General features: G+C 35.9%; 2 protein-coding genes across 2 annotated transcripts; both read left to right on the forward strand.

The window, feature by feature from the left end:
• The first annotated feature begins 2,487 nt into the window (after positions 1-2,487).
• On the forward strand, positions 2,488-9,024 carry LOC120343224 (uncharacterized). The gene is made up of 4 exons (XM_039412358.2): positions 2,488-2,516; positions 5,291-5,537; positions 6,171-8,109; positions 8,447-9,024. Exons 2-4 carry the CDS (start codon positions 5,342-5,344, stop codon positions 8,802-8,804), a joined length of 2,493 nt encoding a protein of 830 aa, XP_039268292.2. The 5' UTR covers positions 2,488-2,516; positions 5,291-5,341; the 3' UTR covers positions 8,805-9,024.
• A 728-nt stretch (positions 9,025-9,752) lies between these two features.
• Positions 9,753-13,600, forward strand: LOC144420998 (uncharacterized). The gene is made up of 3 exons (XM_078111005.1): positions 9,753-9,965; positions 10,599-12,534; positions 12,895-13,600. The coding sequence occupies exons 1-3, from the start codon at positions 9,770-9,772 to the stop codon at positions 13,250-13,252; spliced, it is 2,490 nt and encodes an 829-aa protein (XP_077967131.1). The 5' UTR covers positions 9,753-9,769; the 3' UTR covers positions 13,253-13,600.
• The last annotated feature ends 781 nt before the right edge of the window (positions 13,601-14,381 follow it).

Consider the following 14,381-nt stretch of genomic DNA (forward strand, 5'->3'; position numbering starts at 1 on the left):
CCGAATTGAGTCGACCTGAACATAGTATGTATACCAGGTTAAGGTATCAAATTATGCGTCATCTTGATGCACATACTTCTGGGGCACCCGCGCTAATTCTATAGGTTCGAATTGTTAGATTTATATTAAATTGTAATCACGAAGCGGAGTTATCCTGAAACTCGATTTAGTCTCAGGTAATAATATACAAAGACGAATTTATTCTTCATTAAAAATTATTAATTATCAGGTATTATAGTTATCCCTACCTAAACTGGGCCCCGTGCAACCATTTCGAATAGGGCCCACAATAGTCAATATCGGCCCTGTATGCCGTTTTTTTGATATTCACTTAAAACGCTGAAGCAGGTTTAACGTTAAATCAACATATTCTGAGAAATCCTCTTTCAGTGTAACTATAACATTTTATACAAACACGATTTTTGAAAATAAAAGTACAAAGAAAATATACCTTTGTTTAATATAACCTCGAACCTTGTCAATACTCTGACTTCGTGTTGACTCAGCTTATAAGTTCACTTCGATTTGCGACGCCCATTCGACTCCATGGGCTAATTTTCTGACATTTTATTGCCTGAAATAAATTTATCCGTCCACATGACTTGAGTAATGGGAACTTCTGAACTGATTATGGTGCAATCCAATCCCATTTGATCTCTCCCAATTAGAACCCTTTACCTGCTCCTTCAATCTCTACAGCCAACTGTTAGGTTGATAGCTAACTTGTTCGAATATCTATTTCAAGAATCCTTCTGTATAAAAAAAGCTCAAAGCAATATTAAATGCACTCTACTTTGAAAGCTCACACATCCGTAAATTTCAAAAATACTGAATGTAACTCAACCGCGCTGTTTAGAATGGGCTAACAAACAGGAGTTTCAGAAAAAACGGTCGAATGTTGAAATTGCAATAAAATTTATTTTCGAAAAAATTACAAAGAAAGGTGTTTTAACCTCGTCATGATGTGAACCGATTGGTATTTAGTATTAGTATTCAAAACCATAAGTTTTCCAAATTTTCTCAAAACATCTTTTTCAAGCTTCGCTCTTGACTTGAAGCCTCGATAAGCGCTTGTCAAATATATACAATGATTCAGAGTCATACTATACAAAGGGAATTTCTTCATCAAAAATGTAATCGTAATGCCATGTCTAAAATATCTGTCAATGTACTCAAGTTCTAATGTTTATAAAATATGTGACTTCGTAAAATTTCCCGAATTTCGCGGGATAAGTTTTCTTGCCTTGCGGTGTATATTTCACATGAGGGTGTTTTTTTCATGAATGAACATGTCAAAACAAGATATTTTATTTCAGATGCGTAATTTTAATGGTTTTGCTGTGTTTATAGCGTCTGTGAAAGCACGGCCATTTCTTATACAAGTACAAAAATGTTCACTTTTTTGTTACAATTTTTAAGTGTAGTTTTTGTCTTCAAATGAATTTTCCCAAAAACCGATACTTAGAGTGTTTTTTCTCGTGGCAATCAGAAACCCCTTCGTGATCCCCAGTAACCACTTACTGCCCCCAATGGACCAAAGGTCCAGTGAGAAACACATTGGCAATTTTCAGTTACATTATACTTAACGAGCTCGTTTGCTTGAGTGGGCCAATGAAATAAGCAAAGGGCGAGCGATTTGCTCCATGATCACGCGCTCAGTATTGCTGTGAATGATAGAATATCGGTCTGCTGTACACAATTTCATCGTCTTGAGGGTCTGGTGTATGCCGAACCGGGAAGGCTACAGTCTTTTTGATAGTATTGAAGCTGTGACTATATCAAGGCCTACTGGTCTAAAACCTTGCTAGGAATGAGATTCCAAGAATTTTATACTTAAATATTCCGACGCTTACACCACGAGAACAAGGTCTTGCAATAACTTAATAATACATGACGTAACTCATTACCTGACCCCCGGACCGGAAGTATCACGGAAGAAAAATACATTCAGGGTTTGAAAAATACTATAACAGTACTATGTCCTTCAATTTCCCTACTCGACTTACACCACTGGAATGGAGATGTGCAATAAGTTATTAACATGACGTACCATATTAAGTTGACCCCGGATCGGAAGTATCACGGAAGTAATATACACTCTCGGTTTGAAAAATTATTAACAGTATTATGCACTTTATTATTTTGACGGACTTACACCACTGGGACTAGATTTTGTAATAACTTAATAGCATGACGTAACATATTGCGTTCACTCAGGACCGGAAGTATCACGGAAGTGAAATACATTCTCGGCATATTTCACAAATACCCATTGAATTCCGAAAACAAATTTGGTCATCAAAGAAGGAAAGTACCATACGTCAATTGTATAACGAATGAGATCATTGTGTAACTGCAAAGCACGAAAAACAAGTAGCCAGTACTAGCCTCAGGGCTTATTAGGAAGGAAAATTTACCAGTTTTGCAGACTTAAATACGCGTATCGCGGCCCAAAAATTCATATTTCGACGAGCACCGCTGCGAGATTACTTTTGGAAGTTGTGGAAGACCTACAGGTGAATTAGAAAAATATATTCTGAACCAAAAAAAAAACTTATAAATAGGCGGAAACTTGAGTAAAAGAAAAAACTTGTGACGATTTCAAATTTGTGTTATAAGCCGATACCCGTGTAAAGAACTCTTTTAAATTTTCCTAAAATTGAAGTGTTGTTAGTAAGTAGTAAGCAAGGTGTCTGAGAGGTCATTTTAATATTGTAAAATGTTTTCTTTTTTCGAAATTATTAATGCCGGACAGTAAAGACGAGTTAAAGACATTTGGCGCCAGTATATAGAAACCGCCGGTGAAATTTAAACTGCTCTGTGTATACTAAATATAAATGGATTTCCTGGGGCTTGTATTCTGAAGGGCGATTGGGATAATACAGGACGTCCATGAAGTCGTGTTGAAAATTCAAATTTGTTATGAAGTCAGTTTTCAATATATCTTGACCAGATTTATTTTATTTTAATATCTGTTTATTTGAGTTTTTTTCACTTCATCAAATACACCTTTACATGCTCGCTATCAGTAGCATGAAGCACATCGAAGTTCTTTCTCCTAATTTAATACAGGACTCATGCACACCCTGTATATCCATCCATTATCTGCTAACGAAAATCTATTTCAGCTGACTATTTCGCATGAACTTAATGACCTCAATGATGATGACTTTTCATTAGCTAAATTTAAGGAAGCCGGAAAGAAATTTTGCAATAATTCGTGCAAAACGTTGCAACCGAGAATATTATCTCACTTTGCACTTTGCAGAGTCATTTCAGACAAAATATTCCATCGAATTAAATCAATTTCAACATAATTAAGTGAATATTTTATCCCAAGAATCGAAAACATAATCTCACTTCCTGGAAATTAAAGAAAAAGTATTAAAATGACCATGAAATTATGAGTCATTGGAATTTTTTTCGATTGATGAAATTCAAAACGATGAAATGATTAATAGACCTAAGTTACGCAATTTTCGTTGTCATTATCATTAGAAATCGTTATATAAAACAAGTATTTAAATAAATCGGAAAACCTAATGTGCGCAATGGCCTATTAAGGCGTTAACTGCGTTGGCATCGCAGATTACACATTGCGTAAATGAACTTCGTATCAGCGACCGCTTGTGCCGAACCTTGATTGAAAATAAGCATTAATAAATTAATGAGTTATTTGATGGTTTTCGATTGGTTTCGACGGTATTTTGCACGTTTTATCGGTATTTTTGATGATCTTTACACGTTCTTGCGAGTCTTTTTTTTATGTTTTTTCACGTTTTAGCAAGTTTTTTGCACGTTTTAGCGAGTTTTTTTTTTGTGTTTTCAACGATTTTTGTACGACTTAGCAAGTTTTATGATGACTTTTGCACGTTTATTGGTTTTTTCAATAATTTTTGACGGTTTTGAATATTTCATCGAGTTTTGTTGATGGTTTTTGACGGCCATACTTCTGACGGAACTCGAAACTATAAGCCGATGAGTAAAATAAATTTTTGTAACAGCGTTGTATCCGATGCGTCATCTCAGTCACGTTTCTCGGTGTCATTCGCCGATATATTTTGTAATATAATATTGATTATGAGCTCAAGTAAATTTCGGCCTTGGAGGTGAATGATTGTAATTAAGCTTGCTTAGCACTTAGACTTAAGTTGTTAACTTGTTACCAGAAAAGGAAATTTGGATTCAAACGCCATTTTATGACAAAAGTAAATAAATTCTGTGGAATTCACGCCTATTTGTGGCCAACTGTGAAGCGTCCAAAAGAAATTCACGCCATTTTGTGTCTAAAGCTTTTATTAATTTTAAACATAGCGCATTGCGAAATACATGTATCTTTAAAAAAAAATTGAGCGAAACAACAGAAATAAAAAATTTGGTTCCAAATACCATTTTGTGTCCAACTGTAAAACGTTTCTGTTTTTACAAAAATTCATGCCCTTCTATTAATCAAATTTTTCGGTAATTTTAATGTAGCGGATTGCGAAATACATGTTACAATCACTGAAAAAGCCCTTTTTAACAGAGATAGAAAATTTGGGTTCAAATGCCATTTTGCGTCCAAGTGTAGAGCGTTTCAGTGCGTTTTTACCAAAATTTATGCCCTTTTATCATTCAAATTTTCACAATAATAAAAAAAAATGTTTATTAAAATAAATCTAAAGTTTTTCTGAGTTTTGTGATTCGAATATTTTTATTTTGAGATAATTTTCTAATTTTTTATACTTTTGCGTATTTTGCGTTAAAACGATATTTTACGTATCAGCTTGAAGTGTTCCGTTATATTTATTCGAATGACATGCAAATTCTGGTAAATTTTATGATTATTTTTTACGCAATACTGTTGATTGACAATCACATGCAAATTGCAATACCGTTTCCTTCGTCCTTTGGGCGCTCTTGTATGTCACGTGACAATTCGAGTTATAAATAATCGATATTTGACCAGCTTATTCAGTCCAGGCAATCCGTGACTAGAAGATAGCCGTGGTGTCTGTTTAAATAAGCCGGGACTACTAATGGTGTGACAGTCTTTGCTTGCAATTGTAATCTCGACAGATAAGTAATAATGCAAGCTAAGTTGATAAAAATAAAAATGCGGGTTTTGCGTTTCATAGATACATCGCGTATATTATTAATAAAAATGCGAGTTTCTTGGAATACGTTACAAAGTGTGCGTAAATTAGACTGATAACTGCAGAATATTTCGCGCCTTGTCCGATGTTTTAAGTGTTATTACCTTTTCTTAAATTAAATGAGAACTAACCATATTTATTCATATCCTTTACAGCTTAATATATATATTCATTATTCATCTGCAAAAGAACATTTTAAAGTCACAATGAATGTGTTTGTGACGTCATTTGTATTGCTGATCGTTTCGGCAGCGTCCACCAATTCGTTAAAATGCAAAGAAGGTTTCACAGCGAACGCTTTTGGCGTTCCCTTCTATCACTGGAAAGATAGAGAATGCAGTGCCGGGAGCGATTGTTTCGTCCAAGAATTGAAAACGAGTATGTTCAAAAATGATATGAAAGGTATGGAATTTGTTTTTTTTCTGTCTTCCATGAATTTTTGCATATAAAGTTTACACCTTTATTTTGTTGTGTCGACCATTTTTTCGTTGTTGAAAGCTTTAGTTGCGTTGTTTGAGAATCAAAAACTTGTCTTACACACACACAAAATTAGCTTCAAAAAAGCTTTTCGAATGCGCTCTGCATTAATATCTAAATATGTTTGGCACTATGTTGTATTGATACAAACGACCCATAACTGATGTTAAGTTTTTCAATATGAAATAACCTCCATAATAAAAAAGTTTTCATTAGGCAAAGTATCTGTAAAAACAATATCCATATATTGATTAAAATTTATTTGACTTTTTTTTTCACGTTTTTTTTTGATGATTTTTGCGCTTTTCATCAAGTTTTCTTGATAGTTTTTGCCGGATTTTTCAGGTTTGAGCAGGATTTTTGATGATTTTCCACGTCATATAAAATAATAGACTCAATAGAAAATAATTCCCACTGTTATTTTGCAAAGTATATATAAAATATCACATTATTCATCAAAATCGAACATTGCAAACCCAAGTCCACTAACATTTTTAAATTAGAAACTTTTTTTGTCCTATTCACTAATTCCTAAAATCGTTATATTTCTTATTCCAGTTGACTTCAAGTTTGGAGGGTGCATTTCTAGTGCATACTCAGAGATGGTCACGTGTCAAAACCTATTTGGAACCGACAGCAAACTCGACCCTGAAACAATATTCAACATGGTGCCAGATCTGGACAAAAAATTGCAAGATTTTTCAAACGATCTAATGTTTAACGCCACTGATTCATTGCGCATGATGTTCTCAAATGGCAACGGTAGTCGAGAATTCATTCAAGGCTTGGTCACATTCCTGCAACATTTCGAATTTAAGACAGATAAACTAGAACAGCTTGTAGACCCAATTTCCAAATGCTGGGATTCCTTAATCGGTGACAGTGAATTTACAACATGGCAAGAATTCATGGAAATGAGAGAAAATGCCACGAATGGACTTCTCTTAGCATTGAGCAAAGTTGACACTGAAAACGCTAAAATTTCAGAAGACCTTTATTCTTTCTTCGGTAACTGGGGAAGCGTCGATATGGTTGCAATGATAAAGAACAGTTCCTACTTTCCACTTGTCGAAAATCTTCCCGGATTGGTAAAATATACTTTACCAGATTTTTTAAAAGCTGACGTATGGTATGACGTCATTTTTGATTTTGTTGGTGACGTCAATGATGAAAATCCGAAGAAATCTGCACAAGAAATGATCAAAACCTTAAAATCATTGATCCATATTCCCCAGGCATACAAAAAATATTTGGACCCGATCATCGATTCAATTCCGGATCTTGTCCAACAAATGTGGGAGCAAGGGAATGCACAATATATCGGAACGTGGATGGCAGAGCTAATGAAATCCCAAAGTAAAACAACCACAACGACAATGAAACTTTCGAATTCAGTATCAAATTTCGTCTCTAGTATAATGCCAGGGGAGTTGCCCGCGGATTTCCAAACTGCAATCACCTATGCGCCGGGATTGTTTTACAGTTTCTTCCCCGATAACATAAACGATATTGATCGCGTTTACACAGAATTAACAAGTGGATTCGATTCCATTGATATCACAAACCCGACAAAAACTCTCCCTACCACCAAAATGAGCGATTTTCTTGTCAAATTCACTGATAAAATCATAAGTTATCCATCAGGCCCAGAGCACGATGCCGGTAAACAACTGAAAGATCTTTTCGTCATCAATTTCTCGAAGACATTTTACAACATTATGACGTCAAAATACACAAAGAAACTCGATGTCATCTTCGATACATTAGCAGAAGATTTGAAAAACTATCCCGACTTTGACATCGAAAAAATTGTAACTAATGTAATCAAAAACTTAGGATGGTATGTTCCTATCGAACTGAAACCTTTACTAAACACCGCCCAGGGTATTTACACTGCAGCACTGAATGGCACTTACGACGCAATAACAAAAGCTATCGATGATACCATACAAGCTTACAAAATCACTTTCCCAAAATCCGAAATACCATCTCTTATCGGCAGTTGGGTGGACTTCTACCATTTTGTATTTACCGGTCAACGAAGCTTAATGGAAGACCTGAATACCGCATATAATGGTTGTGATGCGGATTTAGAATGGGCCGAATGGAACGACTGTTATAACCGCAAACTTTATATATTCTTACAACGCCAGGTAATTTACTTCAAGAAAATTGCAACTAAGCAAACCTCTGTTATGATCGATACTTTTGTTGCCGCGTTCCACTTGCTGAACGGAAAAAGTGAAATCATTACCAACGCACTGTTGTCAGCTTTCCCTGAGTACTCAACTTTGATTCATTTATCACAAACTTGGAACATGGAGGACATAAAAGGACTGGCTACAGAGGTGATGAAATGGGCATACAATTCAACCTTAAGTTATCCACAAAAAATCAATATCACAGATCTGGTGGCAAACGTGAATGTAACAATTTTAAAGTTGACTGAAAAATACGTTAAAGACACGCAGGAGATCCGTTACTTACTGGCTCCCGAGTAAGTATTCTTACATGATTTGATGTTTTCTAGGTATTTTGACAATTTTCACTCTTCTGCTTCTTCTAAGACTGTGGTTCGGACTCCTGCATCTCTGAAAGTCTTTCGGGTGTTTTGATAAATAAAACAACCACTGCAGAATCTAGACCAGGGGCGTGCAACCCTTTTATACAGGGGGCTTCTTACCTATGAATGGCAAGGTAGCTCTTAGTAAAGGGCGTATAAAACGTTCCTTATAAAGATAAAAAAAAATAACTGACTCAAAGTCTTTCTCATATCTGAGAACTCGTATCTCCGAGTTCAAAAACCCAACAACTAACTGTTAATTCCTTTTCAGCTCCTGCAAGTACGCTTACTGTCCTAAAGATCTATGCAACACAGATGACTTGCTTACAACAGCGAAACAATTTATTAAAACGGTAACAACGTCATCAACTGTGTCGCCTTCGAGTATGCCGTCATCAGCAGTGACGTCACCAACATCTCATTCAACCACAATGAGAAACTCTGGCAAAGATAAAGACCGTGTTTTACCGGATGAACCATCCCAAACCACAAAACCCAACTCCAAAGGAAAATCCCAGGCTACGACCACAGAAACCACCACCCTTGGTTCGGGGTCAGGAACCATTGGTGCCACAATGTTGCTCAATATTGCCACCCTGTGGTTTGCATGCAAAGTTATATTTTTGTGAAAACTTGGTGATTTCAAACGAAATTTTGAACATTTTTCTGCGCCATTTTTGTCTTTTTCTATTATGCAAAAGTTCTCAAAATATGTAATCGCCTCATTTTGGCCTGCGATGAAATATGCCAAAACTGTTTTGAGTTTTTACAATAGAATTTGAATCTAGCTTTACACAAAAACCTACTTTAGCTGTTTTATTTTAATTTATTACTGATTTAAATACATAATTGATTTGTTTTACTTAAGATTTGTTGAAGTGAGAATTGAGATGAAGCGGGCAAGATATTAGTGTACTTTTTTGGGTATTCCCGTAGTATATGAACCAAGATCGCGGGAACATGAGCGTAGTCTGTGTACCAGGCTAGGATTAGGCCATAATTTCAGTTAGTAATACGCCGGGAGTCACTTGAATAGTCCCCGAACTGGTGATAGAACTAAAATAAGGGAAATTGGAATAATATTATGGCCTAACCCTAACCTGGTACACATACTATATTCAGGTGTCCGGCATCTTGGTTCACATACAACGTGAGCGCCCTTTTTTGCATCGGTTCTGTTGTGACATTTTGGCGGTCTCGCATGTCACGTGACATTTCGAATTATAAATATTCGATATCTGACCAGCTTATTCAGTCCAGGTTATCCGTGACTATAAGATAGCCGTGGTGTCTGTATGAATAATCCGGGACTTCTAATGGCGTGAGAATCTTTGCTCGCAAATGTTATTTCGACAGATTAATAATATTTCGGGCTGAGTTGATTAAAATTAAGAATACGCGTTTCGTAGATACATCACGTATATTGTTACTATAAATGGATCAACAGTTACGTTTGGTAAATTTTTTTAGGATCTATTTTTCAAACTTTTTATAAACTAAATTATATGAAAACTAACCATAGTTATTTATATACTTTACAGTTTAATATATATCTTTAACTGCTAACACTGCTAAAAGGCATTGTAAAGTCACAATGAATGTGTTTGTGACGTCATTTGTGTTGCTGATCGTTTTGGCAGCCTCCACCAATTCTTTAAAATGCAAAGAAGGTTTTACAGCGAACGCTTTTGGCATTCCATTCTATCACTGGAACGATAGAGAATGCAGTGCCGGGAGCGATTGTTTCGTCCAAGAATTGAAAACGACTATGTTCAAGAATGATATGAAAGGTATGAAATTTGGTTTTTTCTGTATTTCATGAATTTTTGCATATAAAGTTTACACCTTCATTTTGTTGTGTTGTCGACCATTTTTTGTTGTTGAAAGCTTTAGTTGCGTTGTTTGAGAATCAAAGACTTGTCTTACACACACACAAAATTAGCATCAAAAAAGCTTTTCGAAGGCGCTCTGCATTAATATCTAAATATGTTTGGCACTATTTTGTATTGATACAAACGACCCATAACTGATGTTAAGTTTTTCATTATGAAATAACCTCCATAATAAAAAAGTTTCCATTGAGCAAAGTATCTGTAAAAAACAATATCCATATATTGATTAAAATTTATTTGACTTTTTTTCACGTTTTTTTTGATAATTTTTGCGCTTTTCATCAAGTTTTCTTGATAGTTTTTGCCGGATTTTTCAGGTTTGAGCAGGATTTTTGATGATTTTCCACGTCATATGAGATAATAGACTCAATAGAAAATAATTCCCCATTGTTATTTTGCAAAGTATATATAAAATATCACATTATTCATCAAAATCGAACATTGCAAACCCAAGTCCACTAACATTTTTAAATTAGAAACTTTTTTTGTCCTAATCACAAATTCCTAAAATCGTTATATTTCTTATTCCAGTTGACTTCAAATTTGGAGGGTGCATTTCTAGTGCATACTCAGAGATGGTCACGTGTCAAAACCTATTTGGAACCGACAGCAAACTCGACCCTGAAACAATATTCAACATGGTGCCAGATCTGGACAAAAAATTGCAAGATTTTTCAAACGATCTAATGTTTAACGCCACTGATTCATTGCGCATGATGTTCTCAAATGGCAACGGTAGTCGAGAATTCATTCAAGGCTTGGTCGCATTCCTGCAACATTTCGAATTTAAGACAGATAAACTAGAACAGCTTGTAGACCCAATTTCCAAATGCTGGGATTCCTTAATCGGTGACAGTAAATTTACAACATGGCAAGAATATATTGAAATGAGAGAAAATGCCACGAATGGACTTTTCTCAGCATTGAGCAAAGTTGACACTAAAAACGATAAAATTTCAGAAGACATTTATTCTTTCTTCGGTAATTGGGAAAGTGTCGATATGGTTGCAATGATAAAGAACAGTTCCTACTTTCCACTTGTCGAAAATCTTCCCGGATTGGTAAAATATACTTTACCAGATTATTTAAAAGCTGACGTATGGTATGACGTCGTTTTTGATCTTCTTGGTGACGTCAGTGTTGAAAATCCGAAGAAATCTGCACAAGAAATGATCAAAACCTTAAAATCATTAATCCATATTCCCCAGGCATACAAAAAATATTTGGACCCGATTATCGATTCAATTCCGGATCTTGTCCAACAAATGGCGGAAGGGAATTCTGAATATATCGGAACATGGATGGCAGAGCTAATGAAATCCCAAAGTAAAACAACCATAGCGACAATGAAACTTTCGAACTCAGTATCAAATTTCGTCTCTAGTATAATGCCAGGGGAGTTGCCCGCGGATTTCCAAACTGCAATCACCTATGCGCCGGGATTGTTTTACAGTTTCTTCCCCAATAACATAAACGATATTGATCGCGTTTACACAGAATTAACAAGTGGATTCGATTCCATTGATATCACAAACCCGACAAAAACTCTCCCTACCACCAAAATGAGCGATTTTCTTGTCAAATTCACTGATAAAATCATAAGTTATCCACCAGGCCCAGAGCACGATGCCGGTAAACAACTGAAAGATCTTTTCGTCATCAATTTTTCGAAGACATTTTACAACATTATGACGTCAAAATACACGAAGAAACTCGATGTCATCTTCGATACATTAGCAGAAGATTTGAAAAACTATCCCGACTTTGACATCGAAAAAATTGTAACTAATGTAATCAAAAACTTAGGATGGGATGTTCCTATCGAACTGAAACCTTTACTAAACACCGCCCAGGGCATCTACACTGCAGCACTGAATGGCACTTACGACGCGATAACAAAAGCTATTGATAATACCATACAAGCTTACAAAATCACTTTCCCAAAATCTGAAATACCATCTCTTATCGGCAGTTGGGTGAACTTCTATTATTTCGCAATTACCGGACAAAGAAGCTTAATGAAAGACCTTGATACTACATATAGTGGTTGTGATAACGATTTGGGATATGCCGAATGGAACGACTGTTATAACCGCAAACTTTATGTATACTTACAACACAAGTTAACCTACTTCATGAAAATTGCAACTAAGCAAACGTCAGTTATGATCGATACTTTCGTAGCCGCGTTCCACTTGCTGAACGGAAAAAGTGAAATCATTACCAACGCATTGTTGTCAGCTTTCCCTGAGTTCTCAACTTCGATTCATTTGTCACAAACTTGGAACATGGAGGACGTAAAAGAACTCGCTTCAGTGTTTTTGAAATGGACATACAACTCAACCTTAAATTATCCCCAAAGAAGCAATATCACAGATCTGGTGGCAATGATGAATGTAACAATTATGAGGTTGACTGAAAAATACGTTAAAGACACGCAGGAGATCCGTTACTTACTGGCTCCCGAGTAAGTATTCTTACATGATTCAATGTTTTCTAGAAATTTTTGACAATTTCCAGTCTTCTGCTTCCTTCTAAGACGGTGGTTGGGACTCCTGCATCTCTGAAAGTCTTTTGGATGTTTTGATAAATAAAACGACAACTGCAGAATCTAGACCAGGGGCGTGCAACCTTTTATACAGGGGGGCTTCTTATCTATGAATGGCAAGGTAGCTCCCTATTAATGTACTGAGACTTGCTCTTAGTAAAGGGCGTATAAAACGTTCCTTATAAAGATAAAAATAACTGACTTAAAGTCTTTCTCATATCTGAGGACTCGTATCTCCGAGTTCAGATACCCAACAACTAACTGTTAATTCCTTTTCAGCTCCTGCAAGTACGCTTACTGTCCTAAAGATCTATGCAACACAGATGACTTGCTTGCAACAGCGAAAGAATTTATTAAAACGGTAACAACGTCATCAACTGTGACGCCTTCAAGTATGCCGTTATCAGCAGTGACGTCACCAACACTTCATTCAACCACAATGAAAAACACTGGTAAAGATAAAGACCGTGTTTTACCGGATGAACCATCCAAAACCACAAAACCCAACTCCAAAGGAAAATCTCAGGCTACGACCACTGAAACCACCACCCTTGGTTCGGGGTCAGGAACCATTGGTGCCACAATGCTGCTCAATATTGCCACCCTGTGGTTTGCATGCAAAGTTATATTTTTGTGAAAACTTGGTGATTTCAAACGAAATTTTGAACATTTTTCTGCGCCATTTTTGTCTTTTTCTATTATGCAAAAGTTCTCAAAATATGTAATCGCCTCATTTTGGCCTGCGATGAAATATGCCAAAACTGTTTTGAGTTTTTACAATAGAATTTGAATCTAGCTTTACACAAAAACCTACTTTAGCTGTTTTATTTTAATTTATTACTGATTTAAATACATATTTGATTTGTTTTACCTAAAATTTAATGAGAAATGGAACAAAGAGGGCGGGATATTTGAGCAATGTACTTTCTTATCGCGACCCAATTGGCGCGGCCAAGTTTTTTTTCTTACGCGCCAGAACTAAAATAAAAATAAAGTGAAACTAAATACTACAAAATATATACAAATACGAATTGGCAATGCCTTCAATGAGGCCCGATGTACTTGCATATTCTCATTGCACAAAATATCAAATCTTGTCTGTTGTTTGGCAGTAGTGGGTCTCAGTACTGGTTCCAAATTTGATTGATATTTTGTTCTAACACAAGTAAGTGTTGGAAATTTTTTTACTGTGAGCCCCATTGAGCCCTTTCGCGACTAACCAAGGGTCCCCTTGAATAGCCATGTTTAAAGGTATATTAAATTAATTCCGACAGATTGGGTTTTACAAATTCAATCTTAAATTACAAGGGATTGCCCCTGCGTGTCATACCAAGATGAAATTCGAGAATATCGGTCAGAGACCGAAGACTTATCGATCGAAAGTTAGGGGATCCCCCAAAACAGCGCTCTTACTCCATAGTGACACCTTGTGTCCCCATCACTAATTAATTAATAACTCGCTAATTATACTACATAATTCATCCAAAATCAATAGGCTTCTGGTCCGACATATGATAAATGCACATGCGAAATCTGGAGCAGATTCAATCCTGCTTTCGTGAGATATCGCGTGCATCCAACAGACAAACAGACAAATACCTAAATCTTAAACTTAAAATCGGTAAGTAATAACGCGTTGGCGAATTCCTGTATCGCGAGAAGTTTATTCCATTGCCTCTGCCATTTCCATCAGTAACGAACAAGTAATAATACTCGGCTAGGATATGATTATAGGATATTGGGTCACTTCAACTGCCTTTAGTTAA

This window comes from Styela clava, chromosome 3, assembly GCF_964204865.1.
Source record: "Styela clava chromosome 3, kaStyClav1.hap1.2, whole genome shotgun sequence".
NCBI lineage: Eukaryota > Metazoa > Chordata > Ascidiacea > Stolidobranchia > Styelidae > Styela > Styela clava.